The 22963-nt window shown below is 43.3% G+C and overlaps 2 protein-coding genes across 8 annotated transcripts in view; both read right to left on the reverse strand.

Annotated features, from left to right (window-relative positions):
- CHPT1 (choline phosphotransferase 1) overlaps nt 1-18472 on the reverse strand; it is a 29166-nt gene extending 10694 nt beyond the window's left edge. Inside the window, exons 1-9 of one of the 2 annotated variants that reach the window (XM_083574141.1) lie at nt 17890-18472; nt 9767-9914; nt 7902-8043; nt 7283-7367; nt 4763-4894; nt 3363-3521; nt 2377-2502; nt 1341-1451; nt 964-1042 (exon numbers count right to left, since the gene is read on the reverse strand). In XM_083574141.1, the coding sequence (XP_083430267.1) occupies nt 1001-1042; nt 1341-1451; nt 2377-2502; nt 3363-3521; nt 4763-4894; nt 7283-7367; nt 7902-8043; nt 9767-9914; nt 17890-18129 (1185 nt within the window). In that variant the 5' untranslated portion in view covers nt 18130-18472 and the 3' untranslated portion in view covers nt 964-1000. The remainder of the gene's footprint in view (nt 1-963; nt 1043-1340; nt 1452-2376; nt 2503-3362; nt 3522-4762; nt 4895-7282; nt 7368-7901; nt 8044-9766; nt 9915-17889) is intronic. The other variant, XM_083574140.1, reaches the window with a different exon arrangement.
- A 2536-nt stretch (nt 18473-21008) lies between these two features.
- Nucleotides 21009-22963, reverse strand: part of MYBPC1 (myosin binding protein C1) — a 111882-nt gene continuing 109927 nt past the window's right edge. For all 6 annotated transcript variants that reach the window (XM_083574177.1, XM_083574182.1, XM_083574179.1 and 3 more), the window contains one exon: nt 21009-21716. Coding sequence is in view for 2 of the 6 variants with exons in the window: in XM_083574179.1 (XP_083430305.1) it covers nt 21625-21716 (92 nt within the window). In the remaining 4 variants the exon portion in view is untranslated. The remainder of the gene's footprint in view (nt 21717-22963) is intronic.

Consider the following 22963-nt stretch of genomic DNA (forward strand, 5'->3'; position numbering starts at 1 on the left):
AACAGCACAGCTATATAATACCTAGACATCACTGATAAATTTTACTAAATGAAAATGCAAATTTCTTTGTTGCCTGTAATGTCAAAAACCTTATTCTACTACATTTTTAAATGACTTCACATTCTGGTGTATTAAAGAAGTTTTTGTACCTATGAGAGGAATTTATTTTGGGTTGGGGACAGAAAATTTAATCAATAACACTGCCAAAGGGCACGAGGTGTTAAAAAGCGCTTTCCTCATTCCTGCTCAAACTGCATTTTGTAAAGAAAGAGGAAATGTATGCTGTATGTGTTTTGGTCTTAGCAGACTGTTTTATCCAGCTTAACATCCTTCGCTCACTCATTTCTTTAAAAATACAGGGTGGAATTCAACATAGCGCTCAGTGGGGTATGTGCATGGGGAACGAGGTCCAATCACACAACAGGACTTTCCTCCAGCTTCTCCATGCAAGCCTCCAGAGCAGATTTACAGTGCAATGAGGGCGGTGAGGATGTCCTGGTATGCAAGCAGACCTCATTCTGCGCTCAATAACAATGTTGAATCCTGCCCACAGGCCAAATTCTTAGTAGCAATTCACAAATATTTATACTGTAAGCGAAAGAAATAAGCGTAATTATGATTCTCCCTGCTCATGCAAAGAATTTAAACACTTCAGAATTTAAACACTACTGCAAGATAAATTATGCCATAATTTTAACCTTGACAACTAATTTATGGTTAAATTCCTTAATTTTTTTTCCTTTAACCAGTATCAGAAACTCTTAAACATAGTTAATATGAAAGACACACTCCTAAGACTTTGATACAAGATGACAACTCAGTAGTTTTAGCCCTTAAATATATATAAAAAAATATTCAACTAAGACTCTAGTTTTCTCCAAAAGCAGTGAAATGTAGAATGGATAACTTTTGCAGTATTTTATACAATTACTGTCCCTATATAATGAACCAACATCACACTACCTTCTAAGAAATCCATATTTGGCTGTTTCTTACGAGTTCAGTTAGCTGCCAAGTACATTAGGTTTTCAAGCATTACTGTCTGCAAAGAGCAAAACAAGTTTCTAAACAATAATTTGCTACTTTGTAGCAAAAGCTTCCTTAGACCCTCTACTCCTATGATTTCAAAGTAACAATTACAGTAAGTCCCAACAGAGCCTGTAGGAACTTGGTATTATATAATTAATTTCATTTAACCTCTCATGCACTTAAGTTCTCTTTGAAAATTTCCACAACTGCATTGCTGTAAAAGGTATTTTCCACCATTCAACACTTTCTCCACCCCCAACCAACTCCTCCTCTTCGCTTTCAGCTATAAGTCACTCATTATGGTTTTGAACCTGTTCAGGAGCTTGATGAGTTGAGATTTTGAAGACGTGTATGTGAAGGTGAGCTGCAATCTGTTTGCATAACCCAGTGGAGTATCTCAGTAAATCAATCAAGGATGTGAACTAAAGAGGGAGAAAGAAGTTCAGAGCTTAAGATCAAAACATGTGTTGCACAAATGAATTATTCTGTGCTTAAATTCTCTCTCACTCTTCAAGGCACACAGATAAAGTTATAACAGAAGCATACACCTTAATTCTACAATTGTTAAAACGTTCTAGTTAGATCTGCAGTTCAGAGATTACATGCATGCACAACAAAAGACAGAAATTTAAATTAAATTTAAATTAACTGCTGAAGATGAAGCCACTCATCCCAGTGCATTCACAGACTTATCAACATCATCCCTACTATAATACACAGCCAGGATTCTTGGCCTGAATACAGTGGGCCAAAGGAGAGTGGACAAAAGGAGAAGAAAATAGGTCAGAAAAGTCATTGCTCCCTCTCTTCCTAATTTAATACTGAATTAAGAAATACAGGGGATATCTGGTTTGTAGTCCAGCAATCGTATCTAATCAATAAAACATGTATTTTTGTTTCTTCCCTATGATGCAACTTTCTTTAGCAGCCTGAATTTAAGAGTCAATTTCATTCAAACCCACAAATGTAAAAGGAGTAGATCTGTGCATGCAATAAATTGGTAACCAGCTCTTTAGGTTTTAAAAATTTTATGACTTTTTTTTTTGCAATTCTTACAAACACGCTGTAAGATAAGCAATTGGAATCTCATTGCAAAGAGGGAGCTGAGACAAAATACTTTTCTAAGGTCACCTAGTGACAAAAGCAAGATTTGAATGAGGGACTTCCCAATTGAAACTTGGTCTCAACTTCTACTTTACTACCAGAACATGGTCCACCACAAATAAAAGCAGGTATAGCTCTCAGCCTTCATCTGTTTGGAATACAAGGCTGGAGAGTCTGACTCAAACACCTAGAAAGGAGAAAACACTTTCCATAATTTAGTTAAGCATATGGAAAACTGCTTACCAGTGCTATCCACAGAATGATATATTCATCGATAAAACTGTTGAAGTACTGGTCTAGAAACAAGAGGCCAGGCCCAATAAATGCAGTATCTTGTAGGAAGATTTCACTTTTGGTCATGTGTGCAATCTATGAACAAAGATTAGATTTAGTTACTAAACTAAGATGTTTAGATCCTATTTTAACACAATACAATTTGTTCATCTCTTAAGTCAGTACCTGAACCCATCTGAATATTCCAGGATTCGAAGAAATTTATAAGCAACATAATGATTAAGGAGATGTTTTGTTTCCAGACATGTGGTTTCTTCTTAATTACAAACATTTAAGAGAACTATAAAGGCTTAGACATAAGGAATTCTCAGGGCAGAATATTAGCTGTAATGGGTAACTGGTAATCTTCATTGGTGTCTGTCATTAATTGAAACATACTTGTACGAATGGAATGGACCTTTTCCTTCCACATGTCCTCAAATATGCTCCAGAGGATTGGGGGTACCCGCCACAGTGGATTTAGAGGCCACGGGATGAGAGAGCAAGGGGACATCCTGCTGCACAAGCAAATTTTCATCTATGTGATGTTGGCTATCATCCAATACGTTTTGCAAAAGAACTTGCAGCACAATTCTGTCCATGTTTATTTTGAAGTTAATCTCTGTCCAATGAGTCTCCTTATTAGTACAGGACAGCAGCCTTAAGGTTGGAGCTGAAGCTCCATGTCAGCTTTTGCCTATATTGAAAATGGCATCAGCAAAGAAATACTGTGTATTGATTACCCGATCTTGCAACAAATCTTGAATCACTTTAAAATTAAGAAACCATTTTGTCATTTCTGTGCTCTTTAGACTGAATAAGCTGTGCGGTGCTCATTTTCATTTCTTATTAATAGATATCAGCTTAGCAGTAGAACATTCACAATGCTTCACATGCATTATTGCATTAACACATCATCATAATAAATGCACAAAACATTGTTAGAAACTCCTTACCACCAACTTTTGTGTGATTTTGGCACTCACAAATCCAAATGTTAAGACATAGAGGCAAGGATGCTTTTCGAATAGTTGCGTTGTAGATTTTTTATAGATCATTATTGCCAAAGTAATAATCAACCCTATATGAAGGCCTGGTGACAGAACACTTGTTCCCTGAAAGGCACAAATAATTAAATTATATCAATTTTATAACTTGTATCCCACTCTCACATGCCAAACACACCATGAATTCAAGTCGGCTCACACCATCAGAACAAAAATCCAGTGTAAAAAGCCCAAACATACATCTGAAACCAACATACAACAATGAAACATTCATGGAGCCAATCACACTAAAATAACAAAATCTAAGGAAAATTAACTAAAGCTGCCTGAACAGCCATGTTTTTGCCAAACAGCTAGGAATAAGGTGTGAGAGACTGATGAACCTCCTTCAGCAGGGCATTCCACAGAGTAGATGCCCCGGAGCAAAACTTCAGATGATGAAAGCAGCAGGTGGGAAGGGCATACATAAAGAGGTGGTCCTGAATGTACTTATGTCTCAAGCAATTTAGGGCTACTACTAGGTAAGCGGGTGGCGCTGTGGTTTAAACCACTGTGCCACTTGGACCTGCCGATCGGAAGGTTGGCGGTTTGAGGCTCCGCAATGGGGTGAGCTCCCGTTGTTCAGTTCCAGCTCCTGCCAACCTAGCAGTTTGAAAGCATGCAGTGCAAGCAGATAAATAGGTACCACTCTGGCGGGAAGGTAAACAGTGTTTCCATGCGCCAGAAGCGGCTTAGTCATGCTGGCTACATCACCAGGAAAAACTGTCTGGTCCCTCGGCCTGTTAACTGTCAGGGGTACCTTTACCTTTACTACATCTACTTAGAATCTCACCTGCCCTTTACATCCCAGAGCAGGTTACAACAGTGTAAATATACAACGTTGTTGTTTAGTCGTTTAGTCGTGTCCGACTCTTTGTGACCCCACGGACCATAGCACGCCAGGCACTCCTGTCTTCCACTGCCTCTCGCGGTTTGGTTAAACTCATACAACATTAACATAAGTTTAAAATAATCTGCAATCAAAAGTATAGGGTGAGTCCTAAAGACATTCTCTCAGAAGTCAAAAGGCTTAGGTTTGTTCCAGAAACAAACAAGTAGCCAGTTCAAACTGAACAAGAGGGGAATGGTATGTTCTGAACGCCTAACCCCAGTAAACAACCTGTTTAAATTCCCAAATAGTAGATAGTAATATTTATATTATTACAATGGATGTTTAATCCTAGATATAGAATAAAACTTGCTAAATTAAGCACACAGCAAACCTGTTTATATAAAACATCACAGTAAAGTAAAGCAACTTCATGCATCAAACATTTAGGTTTTTTGTTTGTTTGTTAAAGAACACTTACTGCTATTGTAGAGCCATTCTTCCCCACGCCTCCTCCAAATATTACTCTGAAATAATTGTAACTGGAAAATATTGCTCCACCCACTATTCCAGCAACAGGAATCATCTTCAGTCTTAGATCCAGCACAGGAAGCTTGCAGGGGAAATGTAGAAGATTTTAAGATAGATTAATGTCTTTCTGCCATTATTGAAACATTTTAGCAATTTTTTGAACTATCCATTTTCTTCATTTTTTAAAAAGAAATCAAATGAAGAGCATAGTCATGCTAGTAAAATAAAATGTAGAGCACAGTTTAATTTTGCTAGGAACCCAAAGGTTACATAATTGTTTTAAATTCAGACAGGCATGTTGCTACTAACATCTATAAACAACATGTATCGGCTTTCTAGCTTTTATATTTCTGAAAAATGGATAGTTCTTCCCAGTTCACTGATCAAAACAGCAGTAGCACCACAGGAAATGCAAACACCATCTGCCTGTTTTGTTATATCTTGCTATGAAATTGCATTACCAATACTCTCCAGCTAATAGACCTTTAGAATAAGTATTTACCTTTCTTATTCAATTGTAGTTTCAAGGAAACTTCCAAGACGCAGCAAAGGGTTAAAAAGAAGAGTAAAAAAAATGAATTTCCTGTAACCCACCAGGTTACACTAAGGATATGTTATTGAGACTTCTCAATCAAATCAACAGTTTATGTAAAACAGAATAATGAATGGACTTTCACAATGTAGAGTTGTTTTTTTAAAAGAATTCCACATTTTGACTGCTTACAGTCATTTGAGAAGAGAGCATGCATTTCAAAATAAAAATAAATTTTAATAGATATATTATAGCGACATGCCAGAATATTGATTCGCTTCCAAGAGTGGACTCAAGACAGCTGGGAGCTCTGCTGTAGCTGTTTAAAAGCTTGCAGTGTGGTGCCCAGTGCCGATTTTCAACAATCTCTTACCATGCAATTCACACCTAGCTTTACTATTCATCCAATTTGTTGGATTTCCAAGCGGCTAAAGAATTGTGGCCACATTAAGCTTAACTACATGGATTAAGGCAACAGAAAACCAACCCCAATGTACGTCGTTACAGGGGTTATGTTTCTTCAGATGCTACTGCATGCATTCGGATTGTCTCAAGCTGGTTGTCTGCAATTCTGTGTTCTACAATACAGGCATAAACAATGCATTCTTGAAAGCAGGGGCAGTATAAATTTGCTCTGACGTTTTGCTAAAGTACAAAACATGCATTCTGCCGCCTTATGACAAATTCAGCAGAACCTTGCCATTCTTGACGGCAGCGGCAGTTGCGGCCTGGTGTCGCCATGGCCAAGCTGGGGGACAGACAGAAACCTCCCGTGTGGCCGGACAGTGTCATTAACCCCAGTAAGCTACAGGAAGTGACAGGACTCCCCTAGCTCTTCGTAATTTAAATTGGCCAGTTGGAGGCCATACTACTGGATGGGAAATTGGAGATGGAACTGCATAAGCCTGATTCTACTCAGGTCTGTCTCCAAATCATGAAAGCTGACTGTACCACCTTCCAGCAGTGCAGTCAGCACTGAACATCCCACCCTCCCACCCTGGATAAATTTGGCCCTGCCTGAAGGTGGTGTGTGTGTGTGTGTGTGTGTGTGTGTGTGTGTGTGTGTGTCAGCTTGCTGAGGAGTCTCTTGGTCGCCATATTTGGCCCCTGGGAGGAATTTTCCTGCAGGCCAATTGGACCGGTCTAGGAGTTTCAATTACTTCCCAGCAATTGTCACAGATTGCTGGCAAAAAAAAAAAAGGTTGGATTCTTAGTCTAATCTTCTGATAAAAGTAGTAGGGTACCCTGGTAAAGGGGTCCCAAGGGGAAATCCATATGCCCAGATGGGGGCTAATGGGCCACAGAACTCCTTGACTGGCAGCCTGGAGGGGTTGCCTATATCTGATGTGCATCAACTGGGCCGGCTGATCCAGGATACATACCCAATGCCTAAGCCAAAGTCTTCTTACATCTGTAAAGCTGTGGCCATTTAGATCGCAAAAGACTGTTATTTATTGCTTCCTACGCCTCTACCCCAACGACCTCAGGCTTACTGCGACTCAGCCCACAATTACAAAAGTGTTAAGTGACAGAATTTTGCCAGTTGGGTCAACTTTTATAGAAGGGAATACAGCACTGAGAATAATATGAAATTCAACTCTCTGTGCAGAGCATTTATGTATTTAAATGATCTGAGTGATTTAACACAAATATCACATATGGCAGATGGGGTCTTTTTCCTCTGTAGTTCTAAACTCATGCATAGGACAGCACATCACGACAGTAAGATAACCGAGCACTGGAACTACATTGGGAAAAGGCATCCTAGGTAAACATATAACCGAGCCAGGGCTTTTTTTTTTTTAAGCGAAATAAAATAAATGTTTAACAAAATGTGGCATGGGAGAAATACAAAGGATTAGAGGAAGCTGCTAAACAGGAACCATACAGGACTGTGTAATTTACAAACTTTCAAGCCTGACAGTTATATACAGTTACCTTAGTGTCCCACACTGTTGTTCCACCAAATGCAGATATCAAAAAGAGTATAATTACGGCTATCTGTACTTCAGTTACATCGACTCTGTAATAAAAGAGAATTAAAGTTGATCCACACCAATGACTACTTGATAGGGAATAGCTTACTAAATATTAAGATTCATCAAAGTGGTTGTGTGCCCAAGACAAAGGTTAACAACTTCAGGTGATTCAATTATTTGCTGGATATAAAAGTCAAATTTCTGGGAGTTTTTATCAAAAAGTTTTGGTAATTAAATTTCAATATACAAAGTATATGCTTTGCTAGTCAATACAACAGAAAGTAACTAAGCAGCATTTTTTTCACCAAACTCTCTGAATTTCTCTGTCATGCAATAGGTTTAGTCTTTTCAGAATTTTAAATGTACAAGGAAACCCCTTATGGAAGAGCTAATTAATATACTAAATCTCAAGCTGGTGGATTCCCCTACCCTGCAAAAAGAAATACGCAACGACGAGAGCTGCGGGGGGCGGGAAATCCTGTTGGATCTAGGTTAAATTCTACCACCCCAGTTGAAACATCAGGGCAAATGTATTTCAAATGTCAGTCACAGAGCAGATTATCCAAATAGCCACTTACTTGCCAAACTTTAGCATGCCACAAACATAGGTTTGCCAGTGAGCACAATAAAACAGGAACATTCCAATAAAGCAACAGAAGAACAGCCAGTCTGGGTTTGTTCCTAGCCGAACTGCTAAGCAGGCTCCAATACCAATGAAAACTGAAAAGTCCAATTAGCTTCCGTTAGTTATCACAGTTATTTGAAGAATGGCATCTAAATAGTTTTGAGCATTTGCATGTAACACAGTTTGTGGTGGTGCAGTAAAATGGGTGGAGATGCAAGCCATACTTGTGGTGAAATAGGCATAGGCCCAGAGACATCTGCAAGGTTCTTGCTTCATAGATTGCCCATCAGGTAGAGGAAGTCAGGGGGTGGCATCCTCAACCCGTGGCACTCCATGTACTGTTTGACTCCAGCTCCCACCATCCCTGCCAGCATGGCCAATAGTAAGGGATGATGGAAACTCCCATCCAACATCTGGAAGACCACAGGTTAGCTACTGTGGTCTAGGTCAACATCACATTCCTGACACAAAATCTCTTGTATGGAGCCATAACATGCAAATCGTTTGTTGTTTTTTTTTAATTCCCTATTCTTATGGTCTGTGCTGTATTTCTTGAGACATGGTTGTAAGAAAAATGCCAAACAGGACACTTGGAAGAAACTACACTATTAGCTCTTAAAATCATAGAATTGGAAGAGTTGGAAAGGACTGCTGAGGGTCATCTAGTCCAACCCCCTGCAGTGCAGGAATCCTGCTCACAGCCGTCCCTGGATGGGTTCAAATCACCAACCTTCTGGTTAACTGCAAGGCACACTGACCCATTGCACCACCTATCTATTCAAGAATATATAGTTTTACTGGATGTGGAGCTTCTTTGAAGCTAAGTTGTATAGAAGTAAAGGTAAAGGGACCCCTGACCATTAGGTCCAATCATGGCCGATTCTGTTTTTTTTTTTTATATAAAGATATTTATTGAAGTTTTACAAAAACATAAATTTAAAAAGGTCATATAAAAAGAAAGAAATACAAAAAAACATAGAAAAATACATGAAAAAGAAAAAAGAAGAATAAAAACAATTCCATTTTTTGTAACCCTAACTCATTATCTTATTTCCTTGGCCTCCTCACAGCTCCCCTTTTTGTATTCCCATTTAAGTAATCAAATCAGCAAATCCTTACCCTCTTTCGTTTATCTTAACTCTGTATCTTAACATATTATAACTCTATATTTTCATCCATTATCAATTCAATTTTGCATATTCTTGTTAACTTTGTTGCTAATGCCACTTATTTTCAATCCAACATCATTTTAACATTCATTAATTTTACAGTATTTCTGCAGATAGTCTTTAAATTTCTTCCAGTCTTCTTCCACCAACTCTTCTCCCAGGTCTCAGAATCGTGGCCGATTCTGGGGTTGCGGTGCTCATCTCACTATACTGGCCAAGGGAGCCGGCGTACAGCTTCCGGGTCATGTGGCCAGCATGACTAAGGCACCTCTGGCGAACCAGAGCAGTGCACAGAAACGCCGTTTACCTTCCTGCCGGAGTGGTACCTATTTATCTACATGCACTTTGACGTGCTTTTGAACTGCTAGGTTGGCAGGAGCAGGGACATAGCAACGGGAGCTCACCATGTCGCGGAGATCTGAACCGCCGACTTTCCGATTGGCAAGCCCTAGGCTCTGTGGTTTAGACCACAGCGCCACCCGCACACCAAAAGCATCATTATTTAAACCCAAGAAATACACAAACATTCTTGAAATCATTCTGATATGCAGCAATATATGCAAACTATCTATTATTGTCATATTCTGCCTGTCAGTCCTGTGAGTCTTAACACAAAAAAAGTTTTTTAAAAAGAATAATAATTAATTACCTGTAGAAATAGAGTCACAGCCATGGTCAAAGAGTTCTCCCAAAGGAGAGCTGCTGTTGGTTCTTCTGGCTTGCTTCCCATCAATAGCATCCAGGGACTGGTAAGCAAATAGTCCTAATGCACATGAGAGGAATACCCAGGGAGGAGCCTGAAATGAACACACAGGAGGATTCCATGCTATTAGGCAACTGCTGCAACATATGGAGTATATTAACAGTTGTGTAGGAGTCTATTACTTTCCTTATCTGTTTGTCACACATTGTACAGTTCCATTTAAAAAGTCCACACAATATAATTTCTTCGAAGGTTACCCAACCCACCCACACTTTCCTACCCTACTGGACTTTGCACAACACATGGGTCAAGCAGACCTGGAAGGCTGCCTTTGAAATGTCATTTATTGCACAATTGAACCATCCAGCAGAGTACATAATGTGTACTTGGCCTGCTGAACCCTATTGACTTACCCGTCTTGATTAAGAAACATTTGTCTGTTTTATAAACTTTAATCCAGAGCGTACATTTAGAAATCACCCTTTGTTTTTCACTCAGAGCTCTATCCCACGGTGGCCTTGGCTTAGCAGAAGTGCAAATTGGGGCTCCTGGTTTTAACTGATCCCCATTATCTACTAAACTCCATTCTTTTCCAAAGGGTCCCCCAAACCTCAGTAACAGCATGTGACAGAGCTTGCCACAAAGGCAAACCCACTACTGAATACCACCCTCACAATTTATTTATTTTTTTACATAAAATGAAACAAAAAACCTCCTCAGTCTGAGTCATTTCCAAAAGAACATTCTTATACTCTAACCTGGTGCCCTGCAGATGTTTTGGGACTACATCTCCCATCATCCCCGACTACTGCCCATCGTGGCTGAGGCTGATGGGAACTGAAGGAGGAAACCAGACTGGGGAAGGCTGCTCTGCTATTCAAGGTTCAAGTATAGAACTGGATACAAAACTGCAAGTGTCAGAAAAGACAGGTGTGAATACGCACGCGAAACTTTACAAAGATGTACTGGCATCTTCGACATAGGGGATGCTGAAATTACATCCTGTTTTTTTAAAAAAATGGGATGGGGCTATTTCTATCCTCTCCTATTGATTAAAGCATAACACTTACCCAGATGTGGGGTGGGGGATGGGAAGCCTGTACTACAACAATAGGCAATGTGCCCTGATGAATGGCAGACAGAACTAGAGACAGAGTGGGAAGCCTTTAATACTTAGATCACATCTCTGCTGTAATTAAAGAGGTGTGACCCCAAAGGTCACAACCAGTGACTGATTCATTACATGCTGACCTTAGGCATATTCTTAGTAAGTAATGAAACCACACATTATAATTAAGTATAATTACTCCCAGAAGAGTTGGCAATTACGAACAATGGGGGCAAAATTTAAAGGGGCTAGATTTTCTAGAAAGTAAGTTTCATTCTGCATTTAGGGAGAACGCCGTTTCTCACATTTCACCCCCCCCCCTTTCTAAGCTATCAGTTACCCTGCATGGCCTTCCAGCAGCAAAAAAGGATTTCTATATATAACCATCCTATTGCAATTCACTAATGTCTCTCTCTCAACTTTCATCCTAAAGTAACTGGACCTACAGGGGAAATGGGCTTGCAAATGCTTCAAAGCAAGCCCAGTGGGAATGTAAGCCGCCATGTTTGGAAACATTTTAGAAATACAAGAAGTTGCCATATACCGAGTCAGGCCATCGGTCCACCTAGTTCAATACTGACAACACTGGCTGGCAGCAGCTATCCGAGGAGCCTTTCCCACCCCTATCCAGAGAATGAACCTGGGACTTTCTCCATATAATGCACCTGTGATACCACTGAAACAATACCTGGAGTATTCAAAGTCCAGCTACCAACAAGATGTGTACACTCAAACCCGGGAGTTTGTGTGCTCTTTTTCCTGCCTTGCATATGAGAAACACCAGTAAAATAATATTAAGGACAGAAGCAGAACAAATAGGGCAGGTTGCAGATAAAAAAATACAGTGGTACCTCGGGTTAAGTACTTAATTCGTTCCGGAGGTCTGTTCTTAACCTGAAGCACCACTTTAGCTAATGGGGCCTCCTGCTGCCGCCGCGCCGCCGGAACACAATTTCTGTTCTCATCCTGAAGCAAAGTTCCTAACCCGAGGTACTATTTCTGGGTTAGCGGAGTCTGTAACCTGAAGCGTATGTAACCTGAAACGTCTTTAACCCGAGGTACTACTGTACCAAGTTGCTTGTCTCCAGTTCAGGACCACTGGTTAAAACAAGCTCACAGCTAAAGACAAATAACTGTTACAGCTTCTCTTAGCCTAAGATTCTTAGTCCTCTGATCAGGCTACACCTCCAACAGCACACACCTTTTGCAAACATGGAAGCTGCTGCATGGGCACACCCACATGCTACTAACAAGTGCTACCTCTTCTGAGATGGAGGTCTCGTTCTGCCATCTGGCAGCTAGCACAAGTGGAAGGGCATATTAGCAGAATGTTCTCAAGTACTGATTCTGTTGCAATAATTTCCACTGTTACAGTCTCAGCATGGATGCCTATTGGCCTCCAAGATTCCCATTTTCTTGTTAGTTCTAACAAATCAAAGAAGCTGATGTCTAGAAACACATACAGAAACAAGTTTGGAGGTGTGCAATGCATGGGGAACGTGTGGGATAGAAGGAAAGAATGGACTTTCTGCAAGCTCCAGAAATTTGGGGGAGGGAGTGGGTAAGATTGAAATGATAGTGCTGAAACTAGGAAAAGAGCAAAATGCAAGCAACAGGGGAAAGAGGCCAGGGTTGCCCTGCTTTGCTATGCTTACAAATTACAGAACTAGCCAAAGCAGCACAAACAAGGCACAAACAAGTTCAGCCTTAGCTAACCCCAACGGTAAAGACTCCAGACTCACAACGGCAAATTTCACTCCCCGATACTGCTTGCAAGTTGCAAAACATGATTAATGCAGGAGAAAGCGAAAGTGATGCAAAATTAAAAGTACAAAGTGAAACTGTTGGGAGAATTCCCAGCACAGCGTTTGCTAGCTTGGCACTTCCCCAAAGTTTAGGGCTACAGTTGGCTGGCACTGAAGAGAACTGCAATCCAAAAATCTGGAATGCAGCAGGTTGGCGAAGGCTGCACTAGCAGCATGAACTAAAACCTTAAAGACACAATCCATATAAAAGTGTACACTTTTAATTAAGCACATGCCCAGTTCTCTCATATTGAAAGCAACAGAACATGCAGCAGGCCTCAAGTTCTTGGGACATGGTCCCAACTAAAAGCTGTAACCCTACCCAGAATTTAGTAAGTCCCAATAAGTCTCTGAAGTATGGTTTACTTCACAGTAGACACAATTAGGCTCCCATCCCACACCACGTGTAGGATTACTGCCTTAACATGCTTAACTTCAGCTGTTTTGAGGGAGGAATCATAGAATTTGAAGGAACCCCAAGGGTCATCTAATACAATCCCCTACAATTCAGGAATCTCAACACACGGCTCCCCATGTGATTTGAAACCACACAGGACCCTGCTTAGCTTTGCAAATGTGCTAGCAGTTTTATTGCTGCACCAGGGAATGCATTCACATTTTGGTGGGAAGGTAGTATTTTTATCAACAGCTCAACATTTGATTGGCTTTTTCAACACTCTAGTCCTGTATCTGGATGGTGTTGTGTACATAAATTTCCTGCCAGTGCAGTGACTTAAGGGAGAGGAAGGAAAAACAAGCTGCCAATTTCTGTAACACTTTTGTCAAACACTTCTGTTAGCAGTAGTTTGGTGACCTCTTCTAAACTCAGGACTGTGTATAATTCTGAGCATAGTTAAAGCTTCGTGTAAACAACAACAGAAGCTGCACAAATAGTAGATTATTTTAAAAACATTGGTTGAATCTTTATCTGTCTCTTCCCCAGTTCCCATTTGTTGAGGAAGTAAAATGTTTAGGCGATTATATCCATTTGTCACCCACTGAGTGTGACTGTTCCAAGCTAATTCTGGCCTTAAGGGGTGTTTCTGCATGTTTTTAATCCTGTGTAGACCAGACCAGACCAGACCAAGCAGAATATCATGATGCAAATGTTTACTGACAGGCTGTCTAGTCCTCAGAGCACTTCAGCCAACTGAGCACTAGCTAATCCTCCTAAAGACAGAAACTGAACTTCCCTTCTCTATTCACAAATAATAATATTCCCACTTCATATTTCTCCCACTCTTCTCACAGAACCATATCCAGCTAGTCCAACCCCCCTAGCTTGGTACAGGAAATATCTCCAGTAAGGAGGAGCCCCCCAGGGAACAGGGACAATTGTTGAACTGCTTTTAATGTAAAGAAGGTTCTCCTATCTACATTTGACTTCAACTAGAAATGGAAGGCACAACCATTTTATCTTTTTGCACAGAAGCAATGCCAACTGATTATCAAGGTTGCAGCCTTCTCTTCCAGCGGGTGGCTGTGGTTGTTTATGCTGCAACAGACCCAAAAGTCTTATGGTGCCTTGAAGACTAGCAACCACGCTGAAAGGTTATACCACAATAAATCTGCTAGTCTTTATGGTGCCATAAGAGCCTTCTCATTTCAGCCACAATATTGTTCGTACTATATGCACAAAGGCTTTGATTGCGCCATTAGCAGTGCAATTCCTTACCCACCATCAGCTGAGTTTTGGGATTAGAGTTTCTCAGCAAGGAAAACAAGTTTGCTGCTGCTTGCAGCTTTTTATTTCTTTTTTGCACAATAGGGGGAATCAGCTTCTAGCAAGAAGCTGGGGGGGGGGCGCGTCCCAGAAAGGAGTTCCAGAAAGTTGGGGGATGGGGAGCAAGAGAACAGGAGAAACTAACTGTTGGATAAGCATTGCAACAGCATATCCAGAAAGATTACTTTTAAATCAATATATTAGGAAATACAAATTAAAAACTCACAAAATAGTACAGACATGAGGTGAGGAGGAGTTGTGTCATTTGGCACTTGTGATGTTACAGAAACTCATTGGCAAATATCAGTAGGAAGGGGCATCAGAAGTGTAGTTTCAGTAAACATCCTCCACCACCCCATCAGTGACGTTAATGGAGAACCAGAGACACACTGTGGGAACTTTTGCAAAATGAGAGTCTACTTTCATCAGTGTGGCGCACTCTTCAGCAGGTACTCAAGATACTTGCACAGTGACATTCCACGCAGTATGATAGGCATGAAGAGTCCCCATGACGCCCAGGAAACAGGCACATTAGCTTTTGGCACAAGAGCTCACTCTCTACAACTCAAGTACACAAATCACATTATCTGAGCAATTGCAGGGGGGCGATGGAGGAGTGATGCTAGAGTTGAGCTGGATTCTCTAGAAAGTTTATAGCATTTTTATTTTCTCCACTCATCTCCCTAGAAAAAGTTGGCTTCTGTACAGAACTTCCTCAGAATACCTTCCACTATTTTGGGTGGCCACTGACATTTCCATTCCCCACCCTCAAACACCCCAGAGCGATGCTTGGTCTGGGGCACTGTGGAAGATGCAAAATCCCAGCACTGTTGGTGCTGCTGCCACCTGCAGAGTCTGCAGCACCAAACAAGTGGTGTCATTAGGAAAAAGGAAAAAGCTATTCTCCTGATATTACTAATGCTAGGCTCACCCCCAATTAACAGTTGGGATAATGACTCCTGCCACCTGAATAAATTTCATGAAATGGTTCTTGTGCTCAGTTCTTGTGCTCACAGATAGATGGTGTGCTCACAGATGGGAGAATCTTGTGCTCACAGATGGGAGAATTTACAGAAGTCATTTCCAGATGTAAGGTCTCCAGCACAAGGACTACCGTGAAGAAAGAGGTCTGGCTGCCACCTAACAAGCAAGCATCTGCATTGATCTCATACCTACAACTCATCACACATGAAAGCTGTAAACTTTCCCCAACATGATAACTCCCACCTGCCAAGGTCCAGAACTTCAGAAGAGCACTAGGTTGGTGAAGCCTACACTAAACCTAAATTCATTTGTCATCAGATAGGATCCTGCTCCACATCTACCTCTGGGTGGTCTTTTTGTAAAAAAGGCATCCCACAATCCTGCCACCCCACCTCCACTGTAGGCCTCTCTGACAGGGCTCCCCTGTGAACTAACATACTTGGGGGAAAGCCCTCAATGTCTGGCCACAGCCAACAAGTTCTTGTCCTTTCTTTCAGAATACTGAAAGCCCTTCTTTTGGTTGATGATCTCCGGCGGGCTAGGGACAAAGGTGAGAGCTGTTTCCTAGTTCTGCTGGATCTCTCAGCGGCGTTTGATACCATCGACCATAACATCCTTCTGGATGTTCAGGGGCTGCGAGCTGGAGGCACTGTCATACAGTTGTTCCGCTCCTTCCTCCTGGGCCGTGTTCAGAAAGTGGTGGTGGGGGATGAGTGTTCAGACCCCTGGGCTCTCACTTGTGGGGTGCCTCAGGGTTCTGTCCTCTCCCCCATGCTTTTCAACATTTACATGCAGCCGCTGGGAGAGATCATCAGGAGGTTTGGGCTGGGTGTTCATCAGTATGCGGATGATACCCAGCTCTACCTCTCTTTTAAATCAGAACCAGTGAGGGCGGTGAAGGTCCTGTGTGAGTGTCTGGAAGCGGTTGGAGGATGGATGGCGGCTAACAGACTGAGGTTGAATCCTGACAAGACAGAAGTACTGTTTTTGGGGGACAGGAGGCGGGCAGGTGTGGAGGATTCCCTGGTCCTGAATGGGGTAACTGTGCCCCTGAAGGACCAGGTGCGCAGCCTGGGAGTCATTTTGGACTCACAGCTGTCCATGGAGGCACAGGTCAAATCTGTGTCCAGGGCAGCTGTTTACCAGCTCCATCTGGTACGTAGGCTGAGACCCTATCTGCCTGCGGACTGTCTCGCCAGAGTGGTGCATGCTCTGGTTATCTCCCGCTTGGACTACTGCAATGCACTCTACGTGGGGCTTCCTTTGAAGGTGACTCGGAAACTACAACTAATCCAGAATGCGGCAGCTAGACTGGTGACTGGGGGCGGCCGCCGAGACCATATAACACTGGTCTTGAAAGACCTACATTGGCTCCCAGTACGTTTCCGAGCACAATTCAAAGTGTTGGTGCTGACCTTTAAAGCCCTAAACGGCCTCGGTCCAGTATACCTGAAGGAGCGTCTCCACCCCCATAGTTCTGCCCGGATGCTGAGGTCCAGCGCCGAGGGCCTTCTGGCGGTTCCCTCATTGCGAGAAGCAAAGCTACAGGGAACCAGGCAGAGGGCCTTCTCGGTAGTGGCGCCCGCCCTGTGGAACGCCCTTCCAGCAGATGTCAAAGCGATAAACAACTACCTGACATTCAGAAGACATCTTAAGGCAGCCCTGTTCAGGGAAGTTTTTAACGTGTGATATTTTACTGTATTTTTGGTTTTTATGGAAGCCGCCCAGAGTGGCTGGGGAGGCCCAGCCAGATGGGCGGGGTATAAATAATAAATTATTATTATTATATTATTATTATTATTCTTGAAAGAGGCGCACCCTGCTGCTGAGCTCATCCCACTTTGGCCTCCTGTAAACAGATTCTGCAGGCTTGTGCATCACCAGCCCTGTCTGGCCAGATCTTTGCCGCCGTCTGTGTGCCCTAGCATCAAAGCCTCTCTCGAACCACATCGAATTCCACTTTATTTTGCCTTGCAAGATAAGGACGGGAAGGCGAATGTCGTGGCCCCTTGCAGAAAGGCAGAAGTAGTTGTGCGCCATACACATGCATGGGCGACACAAGCCCCCTTCCCACCTAGTCCTGAAATGGGCTTCAACGGAAGAGCCCAACACACAACCAGGCGCCAGTCCTATCGACGCGGCAGGCTGCTTCCTCCTCCTCCGCCAGCCGCGCCGCGTTTCCTCACAACCCAACGTCCCGAAGACTGCTCGTTTTGTTTTCCATTGGCAGCCGCGGTTCCAGGCTGCTTCGTCTCTCCCCAAGTCCAGCCCCTCCCGGCTCCCCAGCCAGGCCAGGCCCGCCCCATCCCTCGACGGCCAGCCCGCCCCGCTCCTCCGGCTTCGTCTCCCCACCGGGGGGCGGGGGAGGGACGTTGCCTCCGCGGCCGCCGCTGAGGGGGCAGCCGAGGAGGCGAGTACCTGGCGAGGGCGCGCGGCGAGCTGCTCCTACCTCTTGGTGGGCGCTGGGGCAGTAGGCGATGAGCGCGAGCGTGGGGAGCAAGTTGAGGACGAGGCCGCCCAGGGTGATGGCGTTGGGAGCCAGCCAGGCCGGCGTGCGCTCCACCAGCCAGGCCCAATAGCGCTGCAGCGGCGGCTCCAGCAGCGAGCGCCCGGACGCGTTGTAGCGGTGCTGCTCCAGGCGTCGCAGCTGCGCCGCGCTCAGAGGCTCCGGCAGCAGCAGCAACGCCATGGCGGCTCCCCAGCCGACGCCGCCCTGCTCTGGGACTCCCAGCGGCGACGGGGCAGGAGGAGCAGCCGGGCCGCCTCCCCTCGCTGGGGCGGGAACCGAAACAGAGAGAGGGAAGGACTGTTCTCGCCCCTGCTCTGGCTGGAGGCGGGCAGGAAGTCGCAGGCAGCGAAGCTGAGGCCGCCTCGTGCAGCCCTTTCGCAAGCCAAGAAGGAAACACCTGCCCTGAGCCCGGCTATTTATTTAACCCGCTGGCTTGTGAGGCGGCCGCGACCTGAGAGCTACCTTTACGCACGTGACGCCGCCGCTCCAGGGCTCGCGCTTCCCCCGCGCGCCTCTCCCTACGGCAAAGGAAGCGGAGGCGAACTTGGAAGGGGAGCCTTTGCGGAAGCCTGTTGCAGAAAAACACCTCCACCCACTCCAAGGCGTCTTGTGCTACCTTGTGGCGCCAATCTGTGCGTGGTGGTTGCCTCTTTAATCAACGAAAGGTTGCTGAGGCAGAAGTCCATGGAGTTCAGTAGGGCTTGCTCTGAGGTAAACCAGCATAGAAGTAACAAAAAATTTTTTTTCCTTCCAGTAGCACCTTAAAGACCAACTAAGTTAGTTCTTGGTATGAGCTTTCGTGTGCATGCACACTTCTTCAGATACCTCGTGCATGCACACGAAAGCTCATACCAAGAACTAACTTAGTTGGTCTTTAAGGTGCTACTGGAAGGAAAAAATTTTTTTTGTTTTGACTATGGCAGACCAACACGGCTACCTATCTGTAACAGCATAGAAGTGCAGCCTTTGTCCTATTGTGGGACTTATTCCCAGATAAGAGGAAATATCTGGCGGAGAGTATTAATTCCTGACTGCTGATGGGAGATGGAGACCCACAACATATGGAGGGGCCACACATGTTTTCTCACAGCACACTACCCACCCTGGGAGTAAGATCCATTGGGCACAATAGGGTTTTAAAGGGACCCCTGACCATTAGGTCCAGTCGTGGCCGACTCTGGGGTTGTGGCGCTCATCTCGCTTTATTGACCGAGGGAGCCAGTGTACAGCTTCTGGGTCATGTGGCCAGCATGACTAAGGCACTTCTGGCGAACCAGAGCAGTGCACGGAAACACCGTTTACCTTCCCACCGGAGTGGTACCTATTTATCTACTTGCACTTTGACGTGCTTTCGAACTGCTAGGTTGGCAGGAGCAGGGACATAGCAACGGGAGCTCACCCCATCGCAGGGATTCGAACCGCCGACCTTCTGATCAGCAAGTCCTAGGCTCTGTGGTTTAACCCACTGTTTGGTGTTATGGAAGTCATTTAAAACTTTAAAGGTAGATTTTTTAAAAAAATTGTTCTATTTCCTTATCTTAAATTATTCTGTTTCTCCCTTTAAATTTGCAAACAATAAATAAACAATAAATTAAAACGTTTATTTATTTACTACTTTTTAATCCTGTCATTTGTCCACTGAACTCAGGGTTCTTCTTTTCCGATTGTGCCCTTTCCCATTGCATCACAATAACCCTGTGAGGTGGGTTGTATTGAGCGATGCTGTTTTGCTCAGGACCACCTCAGTAAGTTTCATGACCATGGGCTTGGTCTCCAAATTCCACATTTTGTGTTACCTTGTTCGGAATAAGCACATCACAGAGGCTCAGTGGTATCTTTGCATGCAGAAGGTTCCAGGGTTCAATCACCAGCATATCCAGGCAGGGCTGGTAAAGAACCTTGTCTGAATCCCTACAGAGCTGCTAGATATACCAGTGATCTGACTTAGTATAAGGCAGCTTCCTATGTTCCTGCCCCACCTCTTGTTAGACATTACCCTTGCATACTAAATGAACTTTTGCAAAATTTAAAAAACCATTTTCAAAATTAAAGTTAATTGCTTGTTGCTCCCCAGCAACTGGTCTTCAGTGGCATAATGCATCTTAAAATTGAACTTGCATATAGCCATAGCTATTAGTCAAAGAGAGACCTATTTTCCAGATTGTGAAATGGCCTGATCCCCATTATAACCTTCTACGCTATTGATCATCACAACATCTTGAAGAATGCATGTGGATCAAGTTATAAATTCATGGAGTCTATACTTGACTTGCATTGGAATGAGCTAACTGTACTGAAAGAAAATTTCCACAACATATGTTAAAGGTTTGCTTGGGCACATTGATGCAGGGAATATTTTCTGTGAACCATGTTCTCTGTGCACACAAATGCGTTTCAGGTGGTGATTTTGGAGTTTTGAAGGACCTCTGTAGATTCTGAGTCGTGCAACATTTGCCATAGAAATGCATATCTGAGGACACTGGGGAGCATTATCTGGAGACAAAGCTGAACTAGCATTTGGGCATGCCAGGCTTTCCCAAATTCAGACCTAATTCATGGAAATGAGGTCTACTGAAGACACGTATGACAAGCTCATGATCCACTACAGGAGTCTCTGTAAAATTTCATTTAACAAGCCAAGATTTAATGCATGGCTTTGGTTTCGCTGTCATGAAGGGCTGTGGTGCTTTGGGGCCGTGCACTGTTTTGTGAAGGCCAAATATAAAGTTATAATACAAGACAAAATAAAACCTTTTGCTAGATTCCCTAAACACACTTGCTAGTCCCAATGAACTCAGTGGGACCTCTGAGTAAAACTTATCAGGTTTGTATTATTCATAGTGCAAGCAACTATTTTATTTCACAACTAACTGTTGGTGCCTGTGCTGTAATTTGCACACAGTGTTATTGTGCAACCACGTGCAAAACCTCTGAATGCAAGTTGATTCTTGGCATCCCCATTTATAATCTGGTATCTGTCAATGCAGTTCGAGTAACAAAAGGCAGAACAGTAATGGTAGACCAGTTTGTAGCAAACACAAACATCACAGATACTGAGCTAGTTCTTAAACACTTCAGCTTTATTGTACATTACATGAAACTTTTAGTAGCCAAGAGATTCACAAAGGAGTGAGCTGAACAGAAACCCTTCTAACTGAAGATACATTCCGCTGAAATAACTGTTAAATGCCGCAAATCACATGTGCCAAACAGTCCACTTTTAGCAGCCTAGGAAAGTGTTAGATCCATTATTTATCAAAAGAGGTATGTGTTTCAAGGCCTGACTGCACTGCCACTGGGTCTAGCAGTACCTGCTTCTCACAAAAAATAAAATAATAATCTATCTAGCCATATAAAGTACAAACTCAAATATTAGCTCCCATGCGTATTGGCATAGCTTTTTTTCCATTTCTTTGCTTTTTCAGCATTAGAGAGAGAGAGAGAATAAAACAAACACAATGATGTGGATCATTGAAACATGTGGGTAAGCTTCAACTTCAACATTTCAACTTGAAAAAAAACAATCCATGCATGAATTTTCTTTCCAACAGCAGCAAGAGGGAAGGGGCAATGCAGCGGGCCATGCTGTGGGAGTGCCATGGTAGGAGTTAAACTGCTGCAGTGCTGGCTGCCAGATTCCAGTGCAGTGGCGGAGAAACACTGTGGCCAGGCTCTTTACTTTTCCTCAGGGTTGCATGCTTTCATATAGGAGTCAATGATATGTGGGGGCACCCCTTGCAATAGTAGTCTGAAGAATGAGACCCCACCTACGGACAAGGAGGAAGACAATAGTTAAAGCAATCAAGTGAACAGGTGCTTGCAAAAACTGAATTCCAGCTGTAAGTGTCCTGATATCCTACAGGCATTGACAGTGGGTGGTGGGTGGGTGGAGTGCAATAAGCTGAATCTGCTTCCAAGTAAACAAATTTAGGATTTGCAGCCTTGATGTATCTCTGACTGCAACATTATTATTTTCTTCATGTAGGGCGAAATGGGAAGAGGCCCATCAAGGACTCATTGGCTCCATGTACAGTCAATGGAGACTTAGAACTAAATCAGAACCAGGGCAGACATCACGTTTGCTATGGGAATGCTGCCAACAGTGGGCTTGCTAATGACAAGCCATTGTTGGCCCCGCTGTAAAGTCTGCAAGTACTCGTCAGGGGAGCTGGTGCCATCGTGCTGCAAGTCTCCACACCCTCTCTCAAGAGAACGTGATGGCGAGTCACATGTATCAGTAATGGTGGCAAGAAGACTCAATGTGATGCAACTGATCCATGTGGCAAGTCCTTGTAACAGACCAGAGCACACATTATGATTCCCAGAGGGATGCAAAAGCAGATTCCCAGTGGTAATTCCTTCTCCTCTCAGTTCTTGTTGTAACCCACCCTGGGGTCCTTGAAGTGTGGAGCGTAAATAACCTATTGGTAGCATTATGGTTAGACATTAAATGTGTGGCGTCTTCTGTGTCTCTTCCTTGCGTCTTCCAGCAGTTGAAATAGATGTGTGACATGACATCATTGCATTACGTCACCTGCCTTTTGTCATCTAATGGAGTGCTGAATGCTGTCATGTCTTATCAATTACTTCCTTTCAATTATGCCACACCATGAAACATGAATCAGCCAAGTATAAGGTAACATTTTGTTCAGCCCTGAGAGCTGAGCAAATGGGTGCTTATGGTGAGATAGGTGATTGTTGCACAACTCTCAACCCAACACCTATTTACTGCAGTCTGACTCAAACCACTTCAGTGGTTTTGCAGTGGCATGGGGAAAATGGGGGCAGTACCAAGTTGTGTGGAGGTGAAATAAGTTAAAATGTAAAGCAGTTTCCCCAAACCACAGCACACTTGCTTATAAGTGACATTAAAGTCAGCAGATCTTATTTTTCAGAAAACAGTATTTGGTACTGGTGTGCTAATATCAATTATTACACCTAGTAACAGTAATAGCATTTCCTTTGATGCTTTTTCAAGGTTTTAGGAATGTTCCAACTGAACACTTAAATCATT

The sequence above is a fragment of the Podarcis filfolensis genome (assembly GCF_964270895.1).
Source record: "Podarcis filfolensis genome assembly, chromosome: 10".
NCBI lineage: Eukaryota > Metazoa > Chordata > Lepidosauria > Squamata > Lacertidae > Podarcis > Podarcis filfolensis.